The sequence below is a fragment of the Microcaecilia unicolor genome, chromosome 3, assembly GCF_901765095.1.
Source record: "Microcaecilia unicolor chromosome 3, aMicUni1.1, whole genome shotgun sequence".
NCBI lineage: Eukaryota > Metazoa > Chordata > Amphibia > Gymnophiona > Siphonopidae > Microcaecilia > Microcaecilia unicolor.
In genome coordinates this window covers 206,516,108-206,535,429 of record NC_044033.1, presented here as the reverse complement: position 1 = coordinate 206,535,429, position 19,322 = coordinate 206,516,108, and the positions used below count along the sequence as shown (strand labels likewise).

The window sequence follows — 19,322 nt, the reverse complement described above, 5'->3', positions numbered from 1 at the left end:
AAATCAAAATATCATTGTCTGCATCACTCAAACCTATATAACAGTCCAGTTCATTAACAGACTTCAAAGTAGAAAACGACACAGTGACAAAGTTTGTCCCCGTCCTTGTGGGCTCTGTCCCCATCCCCGTGTCATCCTCTATTCCTTAGTCAGAAGGATGAACCTCATTCTTATCGTGTTCCCTGTCACCTAGAAAATTCTCAAGTTGCTCAAGACCCAGACCAGGAAAATAAATTTGTGATTATGCGAAGAAATAAGATACTTGTGGGGAAACGCATAGAGAAGGCTGCCCCTGAAGCAAGAGTCTGAGGCTTAAAAAAAAGAAATGATTTCCTTTGTGCCTGAGCAGCATGTGAAACACCCAGAAATATCTAAATTGTCAACAACTCTTTTTATTGAGGCATGTACCTAAAACCATCATTTAATCATCATCAGTAAAAAAATATATAAGCAGAAGATGTACTCATGTTGAAATTACATTTTCAAATCCTCCACAAAAGAGGTTAATTCCCTCCACAGATTCATTCCCTACCATATAAAAACAGATAATATAATGTCATGAGAAAGAGGGACATTTAACACCTTACTCTATTTGATGTGAGTTGAATTTGCTATCTGACGTCCTACTTAATTTAATACACGCTTATAAAAATTGCAGAGAGGAGTAACCTGCACGGAGCAGCAGTTACAAGTCTAATCCCCTTACTGGGGAGACCAGACAGACCATGATGATCATTATCTGTCATAATTTACAATGTTACTCTTTCTTGTTTATTTCACATTGCTTGATATACTGCTGGCTTCAAAGTGGTTTACAATAAAAAAAGTTGCGGGGAGGGAAGGGGGAATAAAGAACAGGTAGGCTATGCTAAGGAGGATTTAAACTTTTAATAGGAAGTTTCTGAACGAAGGGAGGCAGGGATAGCATTCCATAATTTGGGACCAACATAACTAAGACCTGATGTTCGTGTGGAATCGAGTCTGATAACAGAGGGGGGTGGGAGTTGGAACAAACCAGAGGTTGAAGAACAGAGTGAACGTGTGGAGGTGTAAGGAATAAAAAGACAGAAGAGATAAGTTGGAAACTAGGATTTGAACACCAAAGTTTTAAACTGAATACGTACCGAAAGGGGAAGCCAGTGTTCTCTGTATGTTTTCTCTGTATTTACTTGAACTAGCAAATTTTCTTTAATGTATTTTTCAAAAATTGTTTTCAACCTACATTTAGAAAAATTATATGACATCTTGTGGATACTACTGGCACTGCAGCCTCTGATTAATCCATTACACTGATACCTGATGGCCAATGCTGGTACTGCAGCGCTTGTCTTTTCTGCTGAAATCCCATGGCCACTAACTAGATGTTATTGTAGTCTAGAATTAATACATTACACTGGCATCCCCTGACTGCTTTTGGTACTTCAACCTCTGATTAATCTTTATTAATACCAACATGACATTTGTCATTGATACCGTTGCAGCTTCTGAATAATCTATTGTACTGATGTCTTGTGGCTGCTGTGGGGTTTGCAGATCCTGATTAAGCCTTTGTATTGCTACTGAGTTATTGCTAAACTTCTGATTACTCCCTTATATCTGTACCCTGTGTGGCTGCTGGTACTTTAATCTCTGAACGGCTTTGGTGGCTGTTTGCACACCGGTACATACAGCCTCCTTTTACTTCATAAGGAGATAAAAGAATGTCTTGGGATGGTTTCCATATCTCCAGCCTTCAATGCTAGAACATGGCACTGTCATTTCGTTTTCAGAGGCCATTTTTATATTATTTTCAGAAAGAGAAACAGACTTGGTTTGAAAATTCCAAAATTCTAGCAATTGCCATCAGGAGAGGAGAGATTCCAATAATATGCAGATGTATCCTGACTTGTGTTTCTGCACACTTTCCTTTCAATGCTCTGGGGTCTGATTTCAGAGGCAGAAGTGCGTGTAACCCCTGCTGTGATCCCACAGGCAAACTAGAGGCTGGGGGACAGGATGCAGATCCTGGGGGAGTGGAGGTGAAGCAAGAGTCGGAGCCTCAGGGGTTAAGGTAATGCAGAGTCATAGCCTTGGTGGAAGAAAGGGAAGGGGGGGGCTTTCTTCCTTTTTCTTTCATGTTCTGAATCTCAGATGCCTTAATCAGAGGAGAAAAGAAAAACACAAGATAGAGGAATCAGTGAAATTCAAACCGACACCATCAGACTGTGGATTCAATTAAAATAAAAACATTCAGTTGAATTCAGATGCCCAAGTTCAGTGGGTGACCTCCCAATAAGCAGAACAGGGAGCTGCCTGTGGCCAGCCTCTTTGCTTACATTGGCATCACCGATGCAGTTTGACATGGACTAAATAGTTGCCCATCCCTCTCCAAAACCAGGCATCACTGCAGGAGAACGCCTCCTCGGACCGGCCATGACTTCATAGAAGCTTGAACCGTATGCAGAAGTGGATGTCATGACTTGACAAGAGCTTAACAGCACTGGAAAAAGATAAATCACAAAAAGAAAGCCCAGGCCCCTCCTTACCCGTGTACTGAGGTCTCCGGGCTTTCACAATGAGGACGATTCCCAGAATGAGACAGACAGCTCCAATACCAAAGGCCACAGCACACAGCACCGTCTCCAGAAGGTCTGACGGGATCGCATTTTTTGGCACTAAAAACAAGTGGAAGAAGTGGAATTACTGTGGGTCTTTCTAGGTACTCTACATGTTACAGTCCCCTGTGACCCGGTATGTGACGGACATTATGGCTCTTTCCCCTATAAAACACTATGATCCTCATCCCAGTATGTGATGGTCATAAACGCTTCCATCTCAGTGCTGAGAAGGGAAGAGAGAATAGAGATGGGATAGAAAGAGGACAGGGGGGAAGGGAGAGGAGTGGAAGAGCATATCTTGGATGATGAAGATGGAAAAGGGATCACGGAGAGGGGGGGGCAGTGGGATAGGAGACAGAAGGGTGATGAAGAGTCTGGGAAGATTGAGAATGGTAGAGAGAAATGAGATCATGGAGGGAGGGGGGATCCAGGAATAACAGAGGGAGGATGGCTATTCTCACACACCCCAAAGACACCGAGGACCACATTTACCTTTAAAGCGCTCCTAGACACAGGAATGGTAGGGACACAAATGTCTTCCTCCATGAAAAGGGAGGCTAGAGGGAGGCAGTTTTCCTCTACACATGTGCCACACTGAGAAAGGCAGCATTTCCACTATCACAGTGTGATACTCATCAGAATATAGGGACTGTCCTTCTATGTTAAATTGTACAGCGCTGCGTAACCCTAGTAGCGCTTTAGAAATGTCAAGTAGTAGTAGTAGTAGAATATGTAACAGTCTTATATTCTCCTGTCCCTGTGATGCAGTGTGGCACTCACCCCAGTATGTGATGGTAGTGTACACCTCCCCCTCCTGGGCCACATGGCAGCCATAGATATCGTCTGAAGCTGGAATGATGTCAAGATAGGAGAACATATAGAATCCCAGGTCGTGGGTGGGGTAGGCGTTTGTGGTGTTGACCCCGCTCCACACAAGGTCGCTGTTCTTGGTCCATGTGATATTCAGTGTTGGCGGGAAGAAATTGCTGACATAACAGATTAAGGTGTTGGGTTTTCCCAGCTGCAGGGGGCTTCTTGTGTAAACTCTTGCCTTGGGGATGCCTGGCAGAAAAGAACAGCAGACTGTCAGCATAGGGAGACTGTGCAAGAGAAAGGGCATTAGGAACATAAGAGTAGTCATACTGGGTCAGATCAATGGTCCATCCAGCCCAGTATCCTGTTTTCCAAACGGTGGCCAAGCCAGGTCACAAGTACCTGGCAGAAACCCAAATCGTGGCAACATTCCATGTAGAACCCCAAAGAATAGCAAGATTCTGGAATCCTAAAGAGTGACAAGATTCCATACAGAATCTCAAACAGTAGCAACAGTCCATGGAGAACCCTAAAGAACAGCAAGATTCTGGAATCCTAGAGTAACGAGATTCCATTCAGAATCTCAAAGTGTAACAATATTCCATGCTAAAAATCCCAGAGCAAGCAGTGGCTCCCCCATGTCTGTCTCAATAGCAGACTATGGACTTTTCCTCCAGGAATTTGTCCACGAGAGGAAATGCAAAGAGCACATGCAGAAGAAGGTGAGGACAGTCGCCATCAGCTAAGACACTGCCCCTTGTGGAAAATCCTGAGGCCATCATTTGCTAGGTTTGGGCATGAATAGTGTTTTATAGAAGGCAACAGGAATACAGTGATACATCCGTGTATTTTAGGGTTTGTGGCTGATTAAGAAAAGTTGAACTGTCCCTTCCCACCCTCATTCGTTCTCTGTTCTCAGCTTAGCAAAATCAAGCATGCGTGCCACATTAGAAATATCTATTTAAAATTCTTGTATGCCACGTTCTTAGCGTTTCTAATAAGACACAAATACTTCATAGACAAACAACTTAAAACCTCAAAGCTGTTACTCCACACCTCTAAAAACTAGTGTGTAACCACAGGGGGGGGAGGCTTGAGGGCCTATCCCCACCCCGATTTGGGTTCGGGCCCCCAACAATTGAGGCACTGTGGGCCGCAGGTCCCCAAGCCTCCCCACCCCACCCACACGGAAGCTGTGCATGCATGAAAACTAAGCATGCATGAGGATGGGATAGGCTTCCCTCGCACACGCTCAGTTTCACAAAAACTGAGTATGTGAGGGGTCAGCAAAATTTTGTGCCCTCCTGCTTTGGGTTCCGAACCCCCCAAAATCTGAGGTCTGGCTACACACCTGGTGTCCAATAAAATAAATCATGAAAGCTTCTTATGGAAGAACTCTGACGCATTATAGGAGTCTTTAAATAAAATCTCCTGGCCGGGGGTAGCCAAAGAAAACAGTCCAGAGCAGCACCATGCATTACAGTCCTCCCACCACCGAACCTGCAATAGTGGGGAGATGGGTGAGGAAAGACAGAAGTGTGGGCCACTGGTCTCCCACTGGAAGAACTAGATTTGCTGCCCTTCCTGTTGCCATGGAATTGTGGGAGAGGAAACCAAGGACATTGGCCTTTGGCAAGGAGCTGCTCAAGGGGAGGAGCAAGAAAGCTGCTCATGCCAGGAGGAAGTAAGTCTGGGCTTCGCTGCCTCCCTCTTGAGCCTGGTTCTGATCCCCCACCCTGTACCCCAGTATAATATTCAGCAAAGGTGAAGAGCCCCCTGACCTTTGGACTCAGGCATGATTAACTCCAAAGCTTTGGTAACAACTTCTCTGATCTTCTGGCAAAGGCTTGCATCGTGTGAGATCGTTGAGGCATTGTATGCGTCACCTGCTAACTGCCGGAACACAGGGAGCCTTGCCACACCAGCTTCACTGTGAAAATCATAGTGAAACATTTCGTCGTCCTCAAAAGTGTCCACTAGCCCCACCTGTGGATGCCCTGGCTGGCAATAGAGCACCTGAGAGATAACATTCTCGGAACCTACAAGACAGTGAGAGAGAGAGACATCAGCAGAGACAGACAGGGCAGCCAGGAGTTATGCACGACTCACCTCTGAAAGAGAGTCAGACAGACAGACATCAATACAGACAGACACAGCAATGGTGTCACACAAGAGTTATGTGTCACACTTTTGAACCTATTCCTACTATTTTTTGTTTATTCTTATAATTATTATCTACTTAAAAATTATATCACCAAATCAAGCAATGCTGAAATTGTGAAAAGGTGCTCAGTACATCCCTGTGACCTCTGCACCTATGAGACACCGAGGTGCTGATGATCAAAAGTAAACACAGGTGCTAGAGGCCATTAGTGCCATCCTAGCACCTGCATTTACCAGCACAGAATGCTCAGAGGGGTGTAGCGCAGCAAATGAGCACGCCAGGCCTTAGCACAGATAGTATGCAAATATAGTCAAGCTCATTTAAATAAGGTCATTTCATATTCCTCACCAATGCTCAGAAAAGAGCGCCCGAAGCAAAGGTGCGTTACCGCTGCAAAAAAAATAACGCCAGGTCTGAGCAGGCGTTACGGTGTTGGAAGCAAGGATTTCCCATGATTCTTTCCGCAAAATCTACCGGTTTTGATTTCCTTCGGAAGAAGAAGGAAGCCCGTGCAAGCCCTTAAATGCTGGTCGTGAGAAACAGCAGAACCAAGCAAAAGCACACGTTGGCATCTGTTACTTGATCTAAATATAAAAATAAAAATAAAAAAAAAAAAAAATTAAAACCGCTTATACTAGGCCTAGGGGGCATGCAATGAAGCTACAAAGTAGTAAATTTAAAACGAATCAGAGAAATTTTTTTCTTCAGTCAACATGTAATTAAACTCTGGAATTCGTTGCTGGAGAATGTGGTAAAGGCTTAGCAGAGTTTAAAAAAGGTTTGGATGGCTTCCTAAAGGAAAAGTCCATAGACTATTATTAAATTGGACTTGGGGAAAATCCACTATTTCTGGGATAAGCAGTATAAAATGTTTTGTACTTTTTTGGGATCTTGCCAGGTATTTGTGACCTGGATTGGCCACTGTTGGAAACAGGATGCTGGGCTTGATGGACCTTTGGTCTGTCCCAGTATGGCAATACTTATGTACTTACTAGTAAAAAAGGCCCGTTTCTGACACAAATGAAACGGGCGCTAGCAAGGTTTTCCTCGGAGTGTGTATGTTTGGGAGAGTGTATGTGAGAGTGACTGTGTGAGAGACAGAGTGAAAGTGTGAGTGTGTGTGTGTGAGAGAGAGAGTGAGTCTGGGTGTGTGTGTGAGAATGAGAGTGTTTGCAAGTGTGTATGTGAGACACAGTGTGAGACAGAGTGTGCGAGAGAGAGTGTGTGTGAGACACAGATTCTCTGTGAGAGTGAGTGTATGAGACCAAGCGAGTGTGTGAGTGAGTGTGTGGCACATAGAGAGTGAATGTGATACAGTGTGAGACAGAGTGTGTGAGAGTGAGAGTCAGAAAGACATTGTATATGAGAGAGAGAGTGTGTGTGTGACAGAGATACCTCCCTTCCTGTGTCTCTCTGGTGTCAGGCCCCCTCCCCTCTGTCTGTGGTGTCTGAGATTCCTGCCACTGCACCCAAGCAATTGGTGTGCTGGAGGAGGGGGAGGGGGGATGTGTTGGGGGGGTTCAGGTTGAAAGAAGAGGGGTGCGGGGGGTTCAGGAAGCGCTACCAGATGCGAGTGAAAGAGTGTGTGTGTGTGTGTGGGGGGGGGGGGTTCAGGAAGCGATGCCAGATGACTGAGTGTGTGTGTGGGTGGGGGTGGGCAGTGGGTTCAGGAAGCGCTGGCAGATGAGAGAGAGAGTGAGTGTGTGTATAGAGTTTCAGGAAGCGCTGCGAGATGAGAGAGAGTGAGTGTCTGTGTGTGTGTGTACGGGGTTTCTGGAAGCGCTGGCAGATGAGAGAGAGAGAGTGTATGTGGGGGGAGGGAGGTTCAGGAAGCGCTGGCAGTTGAGAGTGAGAAAGAGTGTGTGTGTGTTGGAGGGGTGTGTGTTGGGGGTTTCAGCTTGGAAGAGGAGGGGTGTGTGGGGGTGTCTGTAAGTGCTGCGAGATGAGTGAGTTTGTGGGGGGGCGGTTTATCAAGTGTTTCCACATGAGAGTGTGTGTGTGTGGTGGGGGGCTTCAGGAAGCGCTGCCAGATGAGCGAGAGTATGTTTGTGTGTGTGTGGGGGGGGGGGGTTCAGGAAGCGGTGCGATATGAGAGACTGAGTGTGTGTGTGTGTGGTGGGGGGGGTTGCCACATGAGTGAGTGAGTGTGTATGTGGCGGGCAGGGATTTCAGGAAGAGCTGCCAGATGAGAGAGAGAGAGACTGAGTGTGTGTGTGTTGGGGGGGGGCATTGAAGTGTGGCCAAATGAGAGTGAGTGTGTGTGTTTGGGGGGGGGGGGTCAGGAAACACAGCCAGATGAGTGAGTGTGGGGGGGGCAGGGGTTTCAGGAAGCGCTGGCAGATGAGAGTGTTTGTGTGTGTGTGTGTGTGTGTGTGTTGGGTGGGGGGGGGGGGGGGGGGTTCAGGAAGCGCTGCCAGATGAGAGAGAGTGAGTGTCTGTGTGTGTGTGTACGGGGTTTCCGGAAGCGCTGGCAGATGAGAGAGAGAGAGTGTATGTGGGGGGAGGGAGGTTCAGGAAGCGCTGGCAGATGAGAGTGAGAAAGAGTGTGTGTGTGTGTGTTGGAGGGGTGTGTGTGGGGGGTGTGTGTTGGGGGTTTCAGCTTGGAAGAGGAGGGGTGTGTGGGGGTGTCAGTAAGTGCTGCGAGATGAGTGAGCGAGTGTGTGGGGGGGCGGTTTATCAAGTGTTTCCACATGAGAGTGTGTGTGTGTGTTGGGGGGCTTCAGGAAGCGCTGCCAGATGAGCGAGAGTATGTGTGTGTGGGGGGGGGGGGTTCAGGAAGCGGTGCGATATGAGAGACTGAGTGTGTGTGTGTGTGGTGGGGGTTGCCACATGAGTGAGCGAGTGTATGTGGGGGGCAGGGATTTCAGGAAGCACTGCCAGTTGAGAGAGAGAGAGACTGAGTGTGTGTGTGTTGGGGGGGGGGCGTTGAAGTGTGGCCAAATGAGAGTGAGTGTGTTTGGGGGGGGGGGTCAGGAAACACAGCAGATGAGTGAGTGTGGGGGGGGGGGGGGCAGGGGTTTCAGAAAGCGCTGGCAGATGAGAGTGTGTGTGTGTTGGGGGGGGGGGGCGTTGAGGAAGTGTGGCCAAATGAGAGTGAGTGAGTAAGTGTGGGGGGGGGGGGGGTAAGGAAGCGGTGCCAGATGAGGATGAGTGTGTGTATGTGTTGTATGGTTCAGTTTTTTGGGGGGGAGGGAGGATCCTGCTTTTTAGAAGAAGAAGTAATGAAGCGTGTCCTCCGCGCGATGCCCCCCCTCCCGCCGCCATCCCACCCACAGCGATGCACCCGGTCGCCGCCATCCCACCCACCGTGGCCATCGCTCCCACCATCGCGTAGTTTTGCTGGCGGGGGGACCCAAAATCCCGCCAGCAGAAGTCTTGTGTGTGTGCTGAGTGAGTCAGACTCCTCCAGCGATCTTCGGCGTTGCTAGCCTATGCAGGGCGGGGTTCTTTGCGTCTGACGTCCTGCACGTGCAGGACGTCAGATGCACAGAAGCCCTGGCTGCCTGCACAGGCTAGCAACGCCGAAGATGACGCCGTAGTCAGCAGACAGGACTGCTGGCGGGGTTTTGGGTCCCCCGCTGGCAAAGCAACGCGAAGGTGGGTGGCTTAGTAGGGGGTTGTTGCAGGGGGGGGTGTTGGACCTCCTTATTTTGACCTGCAGCTTTGGGGGGGGGGGGGTCGGGTCGGGGCGAAGGTAGGCGGATCTATCATTATGTGGGTGGGGCTTCTAGTTTTTGACGTTTTGCGTGCGGGGGGGGGGGGGGGGGTGCTGGATGTCGGGACTGTGGACTCCGGAGCTTTGGAGGTGTTTTCCCTTTCCACGGGTGGGTCGGCAGGGGGAGGAGTAGGGAAACACGCTCCGCGTGTTTCCCTACTCCTCCCCTTGCGTGGGTGCGATCCGGTTTTTTTTTTCCGCCCTCGACGTCATGACGTTTGACGCGAGGGCGGGGCAGAGACGGCTGGGTGGTTTCACACCACGAACACCACGAACCCTTCAGGGAGTGTTTTAGTGACTTCAGAACGTTGTCCTCATTAGAACGTTCACGGTGCGTTTTATTATATTAGATATACTTATACGTAGGCTGCATTAACCCTTTATTGTCCAATGTTCCCGTAATAAGCCATATGGGAACAGATTTATGGGAGCATTGGACACTAAAGTGTTAAACAGATGCCAATGTGTGCTTCACGTTCAGATTTTACCAGGCGCATACACACAGGAGCTATGCTTACCGTTGAACTCTTCTGCACATGCGCCAGCACAATCCTCCTGCCGAACTCTCTAATGCTCAAAGCTATGAACGCACTTATATTTGCATCTCATTAGCTTTCAGCATTAGGGCATTGTTCTGCGCTGTTCCGGTGGCTTTTTTATGGCGCTATTCAGAATAGTGTCCACAATTGCCCACTATCAATATCTCTTCAGTATTCAATACTGTGTGTAGTCATGCACAAGCTAACAACTTTAATTATTTAAATGTAAAGGTATCTTCAGAGGCGGTACTCCGTTATCCATTTATCTGCGGCAATAATTCCAACCTTTCTCGTCATCGGTCTTCATAAGGAATACCTTTCAAGACTATTTTTATAATATTTTTACTTGAACAGCACTATAGAATTTAAAGTCAAAAATATTGTGTACTTACTTTCTAATGGGTTATTTAAACCTCCTTTGAATCTTACAAGGCTAGATTTTGGGGCTGCATACCGGCACGTGTTTCGCTACTGCTCTATCAAGGTATGGCCCTTTAAGTCTCAAAATTGAGTACTAACCTGCTTATAATCGAAAGAGAAAAACGCCTATATTCTGACCTAAATCGGGAGATGGACGTCTTTCTCTCGCGGGCGCCCAAATCGGTATAATCGAAAGCCGATTTTGGGTGTCTTCAACTGCACTCCGTCGCGGGAACGAATAAAGTTGATGGGGGCGTGTCAGAGGTGTGGTGAAGGTGGGACTGGGGCGGGGTTATCGGCCGAGCAGAGATGGGCGTCTTTAGCTGATAATCGAAAAAAAGGCGTTTTTACCGCGATTTTGGGTCACTTTTTTGGACCCTTTTTTTTCACGAACAAGTCCCAAAAAAGTGCCCCAACTGACCAGATGACCACTGGAGGGAATTGGGGATGACCTCCCCAGACTCCCCCAGTGGTCACTAACCCCCTCCCACCAAAAGAAACCCACTTTACAAACTTTTTTTGCCACCCTGTGTGCCAGCCTCAAATTCCGTACCCACCTCCATGACAGCAGAATGTGTTCTATCCTCTGACAGCCTTTCCCTGGTTCTGATGTGGGTCTCGGGTGAGTGTGACACAGTGGCGTAGCCAGACGGCCAATTTTGGGTGGGCCTGAGCCCAAAGTGGGTGGGCACAAAATTTTCTCTCTGTCTCTGCCCCCTTCCTCCCCGCACTCTCCACATCTCCCCTGGCACCTCCCAATTCAAAATATACTTTAGCTCATAAAGATCCCCAAGCTCTGTCAGCTTCCTTCAAAGACAGCCACAAATCCCTTTTACCAAGCTTGGCAGGCAGCAATAGCAACAATGCCTTGAGTCACCGATGCTGGCACCCCATGCATGCTAAGTTATCGGTGGCTCAAGGATGTTGCCGCCATCTGCCAAGCTTAGTAGAAGGGAGTTTTAGCTGCTTTTAGAGGAGGTCCTCAGCTGATGTAGGTTGGGGATCCCCACCAGCTACAGCAAGGGTCGGGACTAGTGTTAGACATGCTAGGGCCCAGACTCTCACCAAATACAGAACAAGGGATCACAAATTAGAAATTAAAATATGTAGACAAAAATTGAACTCGGAACCTCGGCATGTTACAGTGGAGAAATAAATTTATATTTATTATTTTCTACTGAACACAATAAAATGATATCCGCTGTGCACATTTCTCAAGCTAACAAATTGCAGTTAATAAATTCAAAATAAAATGTCTTTCCTACCTTTGTTGTCTGGTCATTTTATTTTTCCATTATGTTGGTTCAAGTTTCTCTTTTCCACTATCCTGTCTTTCTGTTAATTCTCCTTCAAGCAGCTGCTATTCATTTGTCTTTTCTCCACTCTCATTCCATTCCCTCACTACACTGACATATTGATGTTTGTTTCATTTTAGCTCTTTCCTATCTTTTTTCTTTCTTTCCTGCTCTCTGTCCACTCAAATTTCATCTTCTAATCCTTTTCCTTTTTCCTTTTCAGATACCTATCTGATTTCCATCTCCTTCTTTCACCCACTAGCTCTCCTATTCCCCATCTCACTCCTTCTCCAGCCTTCCATCTTCAATCTACTCCCCGTAATCACTATCATCCTCTCGTTCATTTCCTTACCACCCCCTTGGCCTTCCACATGGTTCCACCATCCCAGTGTCTGCCTCCTTCCAACCCTTCTAGCCCAGCATCTCCTCTCTCCACCCTCTATCCCCTCCTAGCATCTTCCTGTCCTTTCTCTCTTTCCTCTTGCCCCTTCCCCCAGGGGCCAGCATTTCTCCCCCTCTTCCCTCCCACCCACATTCCAGCATTTCTCCCTCACTGTCTTCTACCCCTGGATCCTACATCTCCCTCCTTCTTCCCCCTCCTCCACCCTCATGTTCAACATTGTTCCCTCTTTTCCTCTTCTCTCTCACCCTTGCATCCCAAGTCTAACATCTGTTTCCCCCCTTGCTGCATCTCTTCCACCACCATGTAACATTTCTCCTTCATCCCTCTCTCCCCTGTACAGTACCTTTTCCTCCCCTCCCTCCCAGGTCCAACATTTCTCCTTCTTTTGTCATTCACCCCTCCTTCCCTCCCCACCCTACATCCAGCAATTATCCCTCTCTCTCCCCCCATATCCCAATAATGATCCCCTTTCTTCTACTCTCCCATGCATGTCTCCCTCTCCTACACCCCCCCCTGCATCTCTCCCTCCCCTCCCTCCCTAACAATTTCCCTCACTCCTACACCCCCTGTGTAGCATCTCTTTTCTTTCCCTCCCCTCCACTCCCATGCCCAAGCAGCCCAACAGTTTTATCTTCTCTCCATACAGCATACAGCATCACGGCACTGCAGCACGTTTCAAAGGGTTGCTGGCAGCATGTAAGAGAGAATTGCTGCACTGCTGCTGATGACCCAGAAGCCTTCCCTCTGCTGCACGTTCCTCCCAGGAAATTACATCATAGTTGGGGGGAAGACATGGCAGAGGGAAGGATTTCAGGTCAGACTTAGCCAGCAGCAGTGATTCTTACACGCTGGCAGCAACCCTTTGAACCAGCGCAGCAGAAGAGAGAAGGCAGCTTCGGTCCCTGCATTTTTTTCTTCGATCGTCACCGGCAGTGCTGCCATTCACACAGGCAGCTCCGCTCCCTTCTGCCGCGTCCATCTGGCCCACTCTGATGCACTTCCTGTTTACGTAGGGCCAGATGGATGCGGCAAAGGGGGGCGGAGCTGCCTGTGTGAATGGCAGCGCTGCCGGTGACGATCGAAGAAACGAATGCAGCGCTGGCGGGGAGGACAACGAATTTCTGCGAGCAACGTGGGCGGGCGGGCCTGAACAGAAAGTGGGTGGGCCTGGGCCCACCCAGGCCCACCCGTGGCTACGACCCTGGTGTGACACCTTTTCTGTTAAGGGCACTGCAGAGTCACATCAGCAATGCATTGTGGTGGGTGTAGGGTATTGGGCTCCGTGATTCCACTATAAAGCATTGTGTTAAATGCTCACGATGTTGGTAGTTGGTAGGCTCTACTCCCATGGTGCTTTTCCCTCTGCTTACTGGGTCAGAGTGTGCCCTGTTGTGTTTCCGGTAGTCCATGAGGTAGTGGCTATTTTTGTAAGCCAGTTTTAGATCCCGGTCATGTGTTAGCCATGTTACAGCACTTAGTTCTTACCTTGAATGTTGCTGAAAGAGGGCATTGTACACCAATCTGCCAGCTGGGGTACTAGCGAGACTCGTTGCCAGTGGGGCACAACCTGTGATCTGCAGTTAACTGTGAGTAAAGGTGCTTATTCAAATAAAGGACGTTTTCAGCGAGATTAGTCTTCAGGTGTGAACTGCTGTGCCAAGGTTATACACCAGCAACAAGTCCTGTCCCTGGAGCACTTGTAGTGGGTACTGCAGTGCATTTCAGGCAGGCAGACCCAGGCCCATCCCCCCCCCCCCACCTGTACCACTTGTGGTGGTAAATGGGAGGCCTCTGAAACCCACTGTACCCACATGTAGTTGCCCCCTTCACCCCTAAGAGCTAAGGCAGTGTTGTACATTTGTCCCTCCCACGACCAAATGGCTTGGATTAGGATGTTTCTGAGCTAGGTGTTTTTATTTTCCATTATCGCAAAAAAAACAAACCGCCCAGCTCAGAAAGGACCAAATCCATGGGCATTTGGTCCGTCCAAACCGTATTTTCGAAACAAAAGATGGACGCCCATTTATTTTGAAAATACGGTCTGGTCCGCCCCTTCATGTACCCGTTTTCGGAAATAGTCGCCCATGGAGATGGGCGTTCGCGTTTGATTATGCCCCTCCAAGTCTTTACCCCCTTCTGCCATTAGAAGATAAGTACACAATATTTTTGATTTTAAATTCCATAGTGCTATTCAAGTAAAAATATCATAAAAATAGTCTTGAAAGGTATTCCTTATCAAAACCGATGACGAAGGTGGGAATTATTGCCGCAGATAAATGGATAGCGGAGTAGCGCCTCTGAAGGTCTAACGATACCTTTACTTTTGAATAATTAAAGTTGTTATAATAGTAATCGAATGGCACCCCGTTATAATAGACCGTACCAAAAAAAACCCGACAAAACAGACTACAAACAAAACAGACCATGAAAAAAAAAACGTCCCCAAAAAACCCCACAACAAAAGGAACCCAAGAAAAAAATAGACTCTTAATCAAGCTGGATTATGTTTTCAAGCAGATTTATGATTCTCACTAGATACCAAGTGTGGATAGTGAAGTCAAGCCATAGGCAGGTGCCAGGACTTTCAAGTGACAAGCCGTGGACTTTCTCAGTAATTTACCCTTGAAATTCATACTATTCAAAAATAAATCTATTTCATCGAGCCCTTTTGTCAGGAGTCTATTTTGTCTGGGACTTTTATGTCAGGAACTTTTTTGGTTTGGAACTTTTTTGTCTGGTTTCTTTTGACCGGGTACCTAATCGAATATATATTGCTTATGCATGGCTATTCAGAATAGTGCCAGAGTTTTGATCATCGGACCATGAGGGTGAGACATCAGCAGAGACAGACACCACAACTAGGTGTGTATCACCTCTGAGTCTTGAAATGTGTTATTAATGTATAATGATACAGGGATGAGAGATGCAAAGTACAAGGAATAATCAAATAGTCAAATCAAAGACTATCAATATATATGTAATAGAAGGAGGGGAAGGTAGGAAGGTAAAGGAGGGGGGGATTAGGGGAAAGCAATATTATGAATAAATTCAAAACAGAACCTGCAATTTACATAGAAATTGATAAAATTAATAATTAAAATTAGAAAGGACCAAAAGGATAGGTACAAAAAATTACAACCAAATATTATGGAGGGCTCTTGTGAAAGATAAGTTTTTAAAGGCAACCACACTTTGTCAAAATATAAGGAATTTCTAACTTTGATGGCTAAAGATATGTCAAATTTGTGATTTTTTCAAACAGAATGCCACCAAAAGTGAGAGTTAAAACCTAAAAGGCAGACCCGCAGACACAGCACTTGGAAGCGCGTGAAGGTCTTATTAACACAAAAGGCTGACTACAGTATTAAATCCGATTTTATTCTCCAGTGTTCGAGACCTGTCCGCATTTAATGGCAGGATTACCATAGGGAATTCTGCAAAGATTAAACCATTATTTGATACATCACAATGTCCTTAAACTCTGGCCTGGAGGTGCTTCTCGGACCCAGAAGAATAAAAGAGAAAACGATTCTTACCACTAACAGTATTATAGTAATAAGATGATGCATGAACAAGCAAGGGTGTCTTTACCTGACTTCTGCAGAAGGTGCAAGAGCGTGACAGCCAGGCAAAGGCTCGCACTGTGGACCCCCATGCTGCTCATCTGGCTCTATACCGCCTGGGCAGCGACCCCCTGTATGTGCCTCCTCCCCCGGGCTCTTCTTGAGGTTGGGGATCCCCCCGGGTTCTTGTTGCTGTTTTCCCCCGGTTCTCCTCCAGCCTTTGGGGAGGGGAGGATCCCCTGTATGTGCCTCCTTTTTAGGCTGTTGGGGATCCTGCTTTAAAGCAGCCCCTCTGGATCTCTTCCCGGACTTTTTTCACTGCAGTCAAAGTCCCTTCTCCGTCTGTACTTTCCCTGCTGGCAGTGGCAACCGCTTTTCCAAATATCTGTGAGCATGGATGGATCATCAGCTTGTGGTCCTGCCTACAACTCTCTGAACCAATCACAGAGCTCTATTTCATACTAAGCCAATCAAAAAAATATTCTCTATATGCATCATCTGTTGATAAGGGGAACTTTCTTCTACTGCTGCTTCTACAGCCCGGTGTAGGCACCTGTAGACAGATGTTGGAACAGCTGTAAATTGGTTTGCCCCCCAGCCACCGGCTGCTTTATTTCCCTCATATTTCAATAGAACTCAAACAAAATAAAACATGGAAAAGAAAATAAGATGATACCTTTTTTATTGGACATACATTTCTTGATTAGCTTTCGAAGGTTGCCCTTCTTCGTCAGATCGGAAATAAGCAAATGTGCTAGCTGACAGTGTATATAAGTGAAAACATTCAAGCATTACTATGACAGTCTGACAGGGTGGGAGGATGGGGGTGGGTAGGAGGTATGCATGGGGACATCAAAGCATATCATTGATATTCTAACAGGATGGGTGTGGATAGGTGTGGGGTGATCAACAGAGACATACAGCTTTATGGTTTATAATGGGCTAGGAACCCCAGATCCTTGTTAAGTCCTTTCTGTTGGTTGAGGGAGAGAGAGGGAGGAGGGGACGTCCTAGAAGTCGGAGGGAGAGAGGAGGGGGCCTGGAACTCGGAGGGACCGTGGATGCAGACATCATCTGAACCAACTCAGAAAGAAACAATGCAATGGAAAGATTCTGGAGGAATAGATATTTTACAGCAAAAACTGAGGGATGTTTTTTAATCAAATGTTCATTCACACATTAACATATAAGAATCGATGGTAACTCATCTTGAAGATTAGCAAAAAATCTTGCCCGTTTTAATGGGCTTAACGGCTTGTAATATATTTTGCTATATGCTGGTCTAGATTCATGAGCATGGTTATATAGCCACAAATATTTGGCTTATAGTTCTCAGGTCTTCTCAACACTGACAGAAATATATATATTTACAGATTTCTATTTGGTGTTATCCTCAGTGAGACATATATATATATCAATATATATAAATGGCGAGTGTCGTACTCACTCGCAAATGCGCAGTAGAGACCCTCTCTGCCCCGCCCCCGCGTCAATACGTGATGACAAGGGCGGAACAGAGAGGGTCTCTACTGCGCATTTGCGAGGGACACCGCCGTCGCTAACGCTCCCCCCACCCGGAGTCGTCGCCGCCACCCACCTTCCATCCAGTCGGGCCCTCACTCCGCTATTGAAACAGCGAGGGCATGCAACACACAGCTCTGCTGAGCTGCCGTCGGCCTTCCTTCTTCTTCTCTGCCTTTGTCCCGCCCTCGACGACGTTACGTCACACGAGGGCGGGACACAGGCAGAGAAGAAGGAAGGCCACGGCAGCTCAGCAGTAGAGCTGTGTGCTGCGTGCCCTCGCTGTTTCAATAGCGGAGCGAGAGCCCGACCGGGTGGAAGGTGGGTGGCGACGGCTCCGGGGGGGGGACAAACTCGGAGGGGGAGCGGCAGCGGCGAACTCGGTGGCGGGGTGGGGGGCCTTTCAACCCCCCCCCTCCTATACTAGCCCGTTTTTACGGGCTGAACAGCTAGTGTATATATATATATATATATATATATATATATATATATATATATAGTATTATCCTAGTATTTGTTTATTGTATGCTTGCTTGCTTTTTCCATTAAGTATTATTCTCATCTATATAATAAATCCTACTATATAAATGAGCTGTGACCGACGTGCCACACATGCGCAGAACAGCACAGCTGTTCTGCGCATGCGTTGTGTCTTCTCTCCGAGTTCCAGGGCATCCCCTCCTTCCTCCCTTCCCCCATATTTTAAAGATCATCTTACCTCATCGGGGTTACGGCGGCAGGCAGCAGCAGTGAAAAGCATGCAGGCTCGGCGCGCTTCAGCCTTCTCTCTCTCAGCTCTGGTCCCGCCCTTGCGGAAACAGGAAATGAGGGTGGAACCAGAGCTGAGAGAAGGCTGAAGCGCGCCGAGCCTGCATGCTTTTCACTGCTGCTGCCTGCCGCCGTAACCCCGATGAGGTAAGATGACCTTTAAAATTCCGAGAGAGGGGGGCCCTGGAAATCGGAAGGAGGGAGGGAGAGGAGGGGAGGTCCTGGAACTCGGAGGGAGGGAGGAGGGGACGTCCTGGAAGTCAGAGGGAGAGAGGAGGGGGGCTCTGGGAAAGGGAGGGAGGTAGGGGGCCTGGAACTCGGAGGGACCGTGGATGCAGACATCATCTGAATCAACTCAGAAAGAAACAATGCAATGGAAAGATTCTGGAGGAATAGATATTTACAGCAAAAACAGGGATGTTTTTTAATCAAATGTTCATTCACACATTAACATATAAGAATCGATGGTAACTCATCTTGAAGATTAGCAAAAAATCTTGCCCGTTTTAATGGGCTTAATGGCTTGTAATATATATATTATATGTTTGCATGGCTTCTTGGGAAATCACCAGTGAGTTCCTTCTCCTGGACTGATGGGTCCAGATAATTGTTACTATTAGCTGAATACTGTTTTGGGGCTATTGTTTACCAAATATGGTGATTAGCTGATCATTAGTTACCACTACAGCTCTCCACCCCTGTAGTCTACAAAATCCTGAGTGGCGTAGAACGAGTAGAAGTAAATCGATTTTTTAAACTTGTTCAAGGTAATCAATAGAAATAGAACAAAATAAAACATGGAAAAGAAAATAAGATGACACCTTTTTGAAACATCAAAGCATTTCAGTGACAGTCTATTTATTTATTACATTTGTATCCCACATTTTCCCATCTATTTGCAGGCTCAATGTGGCTTACATTGTACCGTGAAGGCGTTTGCCAACTCCGATAGAGAAACAAATACAAAGTGAAGTTATAGTCAAATAAGGTTCATATGTTACAGACACATTGGGAATCGTAGAGGAGAGTTATATAGTGTTCATTATGAGCTTTAGTTACATTGTGTTGCAGGGTTCAGAGACTTAAGTTGGGTCAGGAGGGTATGCCTTATTGAACAGGCTGGTCTTTAGTGATTTCCAGAAGTTGAAGTGGTCATATGTTGTTTTCACAGCTTTTGGTGATGCATTCCACAGTTGTGTACATATGTAGGAGAAGCTGGATGCATTGATTTGTATTTGAGTCCTTGACAGCTTGGGTAGTGGAGATTTAAGTATGTACGTGTTGGTAGGTCTATGAGGTCGGTCATGTATCCCAGGGCTTCGCCATAAATAATTGTATGGGCCAGCGTGCAGATCTTGAAAGCAATACGTTCTTTGATTGGGAGCCAGTACAATTTTTCTCGGAGGGGTTTGGCGCTTTCGAATCGCGTTTTTCCAAATATGAGTCTGGCTGCTGTGTTTTGAGCGGTCTGAAGTTTTTTTTAATGAGCTGCTCTTTGCATCCCGCATAGATTCCATTGCAGTA

The 19,322-nt window shown here is 47.0% G+C and overlaps 1 protein-coding gene across 2 annotated transcripts; it reads right to left on the bottom strand.

Moving 5' to 3' along the window:
* Positions 1–372: 372 nt before the first annotated feature.
* Positions 373–15,904, bottom strand: LOC115466171 (HLA class II histocompatibility antigen, DM alpha chain). Of its 2 annotated transcripts, none has more exons than XM_030197260.1 (5): positions 15,538–15,904; positions 5,192–5,449; positions 3,378–3,659; positions 2,526–2,654; positions 373–2,134 (listed from the first exon to the last, which is right to left on the bottom strand). In XM_030197260.1, exons 1-5 carry the CDS (start codon positions 15,608–15,610, stop codon positions 2,127–2,129), a joined length of 750 nt encoding a protein of 249 aa, XP_030053120.1. In that variant the 5' UTR covers positions 15,611–15,904; the 3' UTR covers positions 373–2,126. The 2 variants fall into 2 exon arrangements, with proteins under 2 accessions (XP_030053120.1, XP_030053121.1); XM_030197261.1 differs by having other exon boundaries at positions 5,297–5,449.
* Between the last annotated feature and the right edge of the window lie 3,418 nt (positions 15,905–19,322).

Excerpts from the sequence above, each read along its gene's own strand:
- LOC115466171 (XM_030197260.1), bottom strand. The coding sequence starts at position 15,610 with ATGAGCAGCATGGGGGTCCACAGTGCGAGCCTTTGCCTGGCTGTCACG. Across the intron at positions 3,660-5,191 it reads AATCATGCCTGAGTCCAAAG|GCATCCCCAAGGCAAGAGTT; the intron begins GTCAGGGGGCTC and ends CTTTTCTGCCAG. Across the intron at positions 2,655-3,377 it reads CACTACCATCACATACTGGG|TGCCAAAAAATGCGATCCCG; the intron begins GTGAGTGCCACA and ends ACTTGTTTTTAG.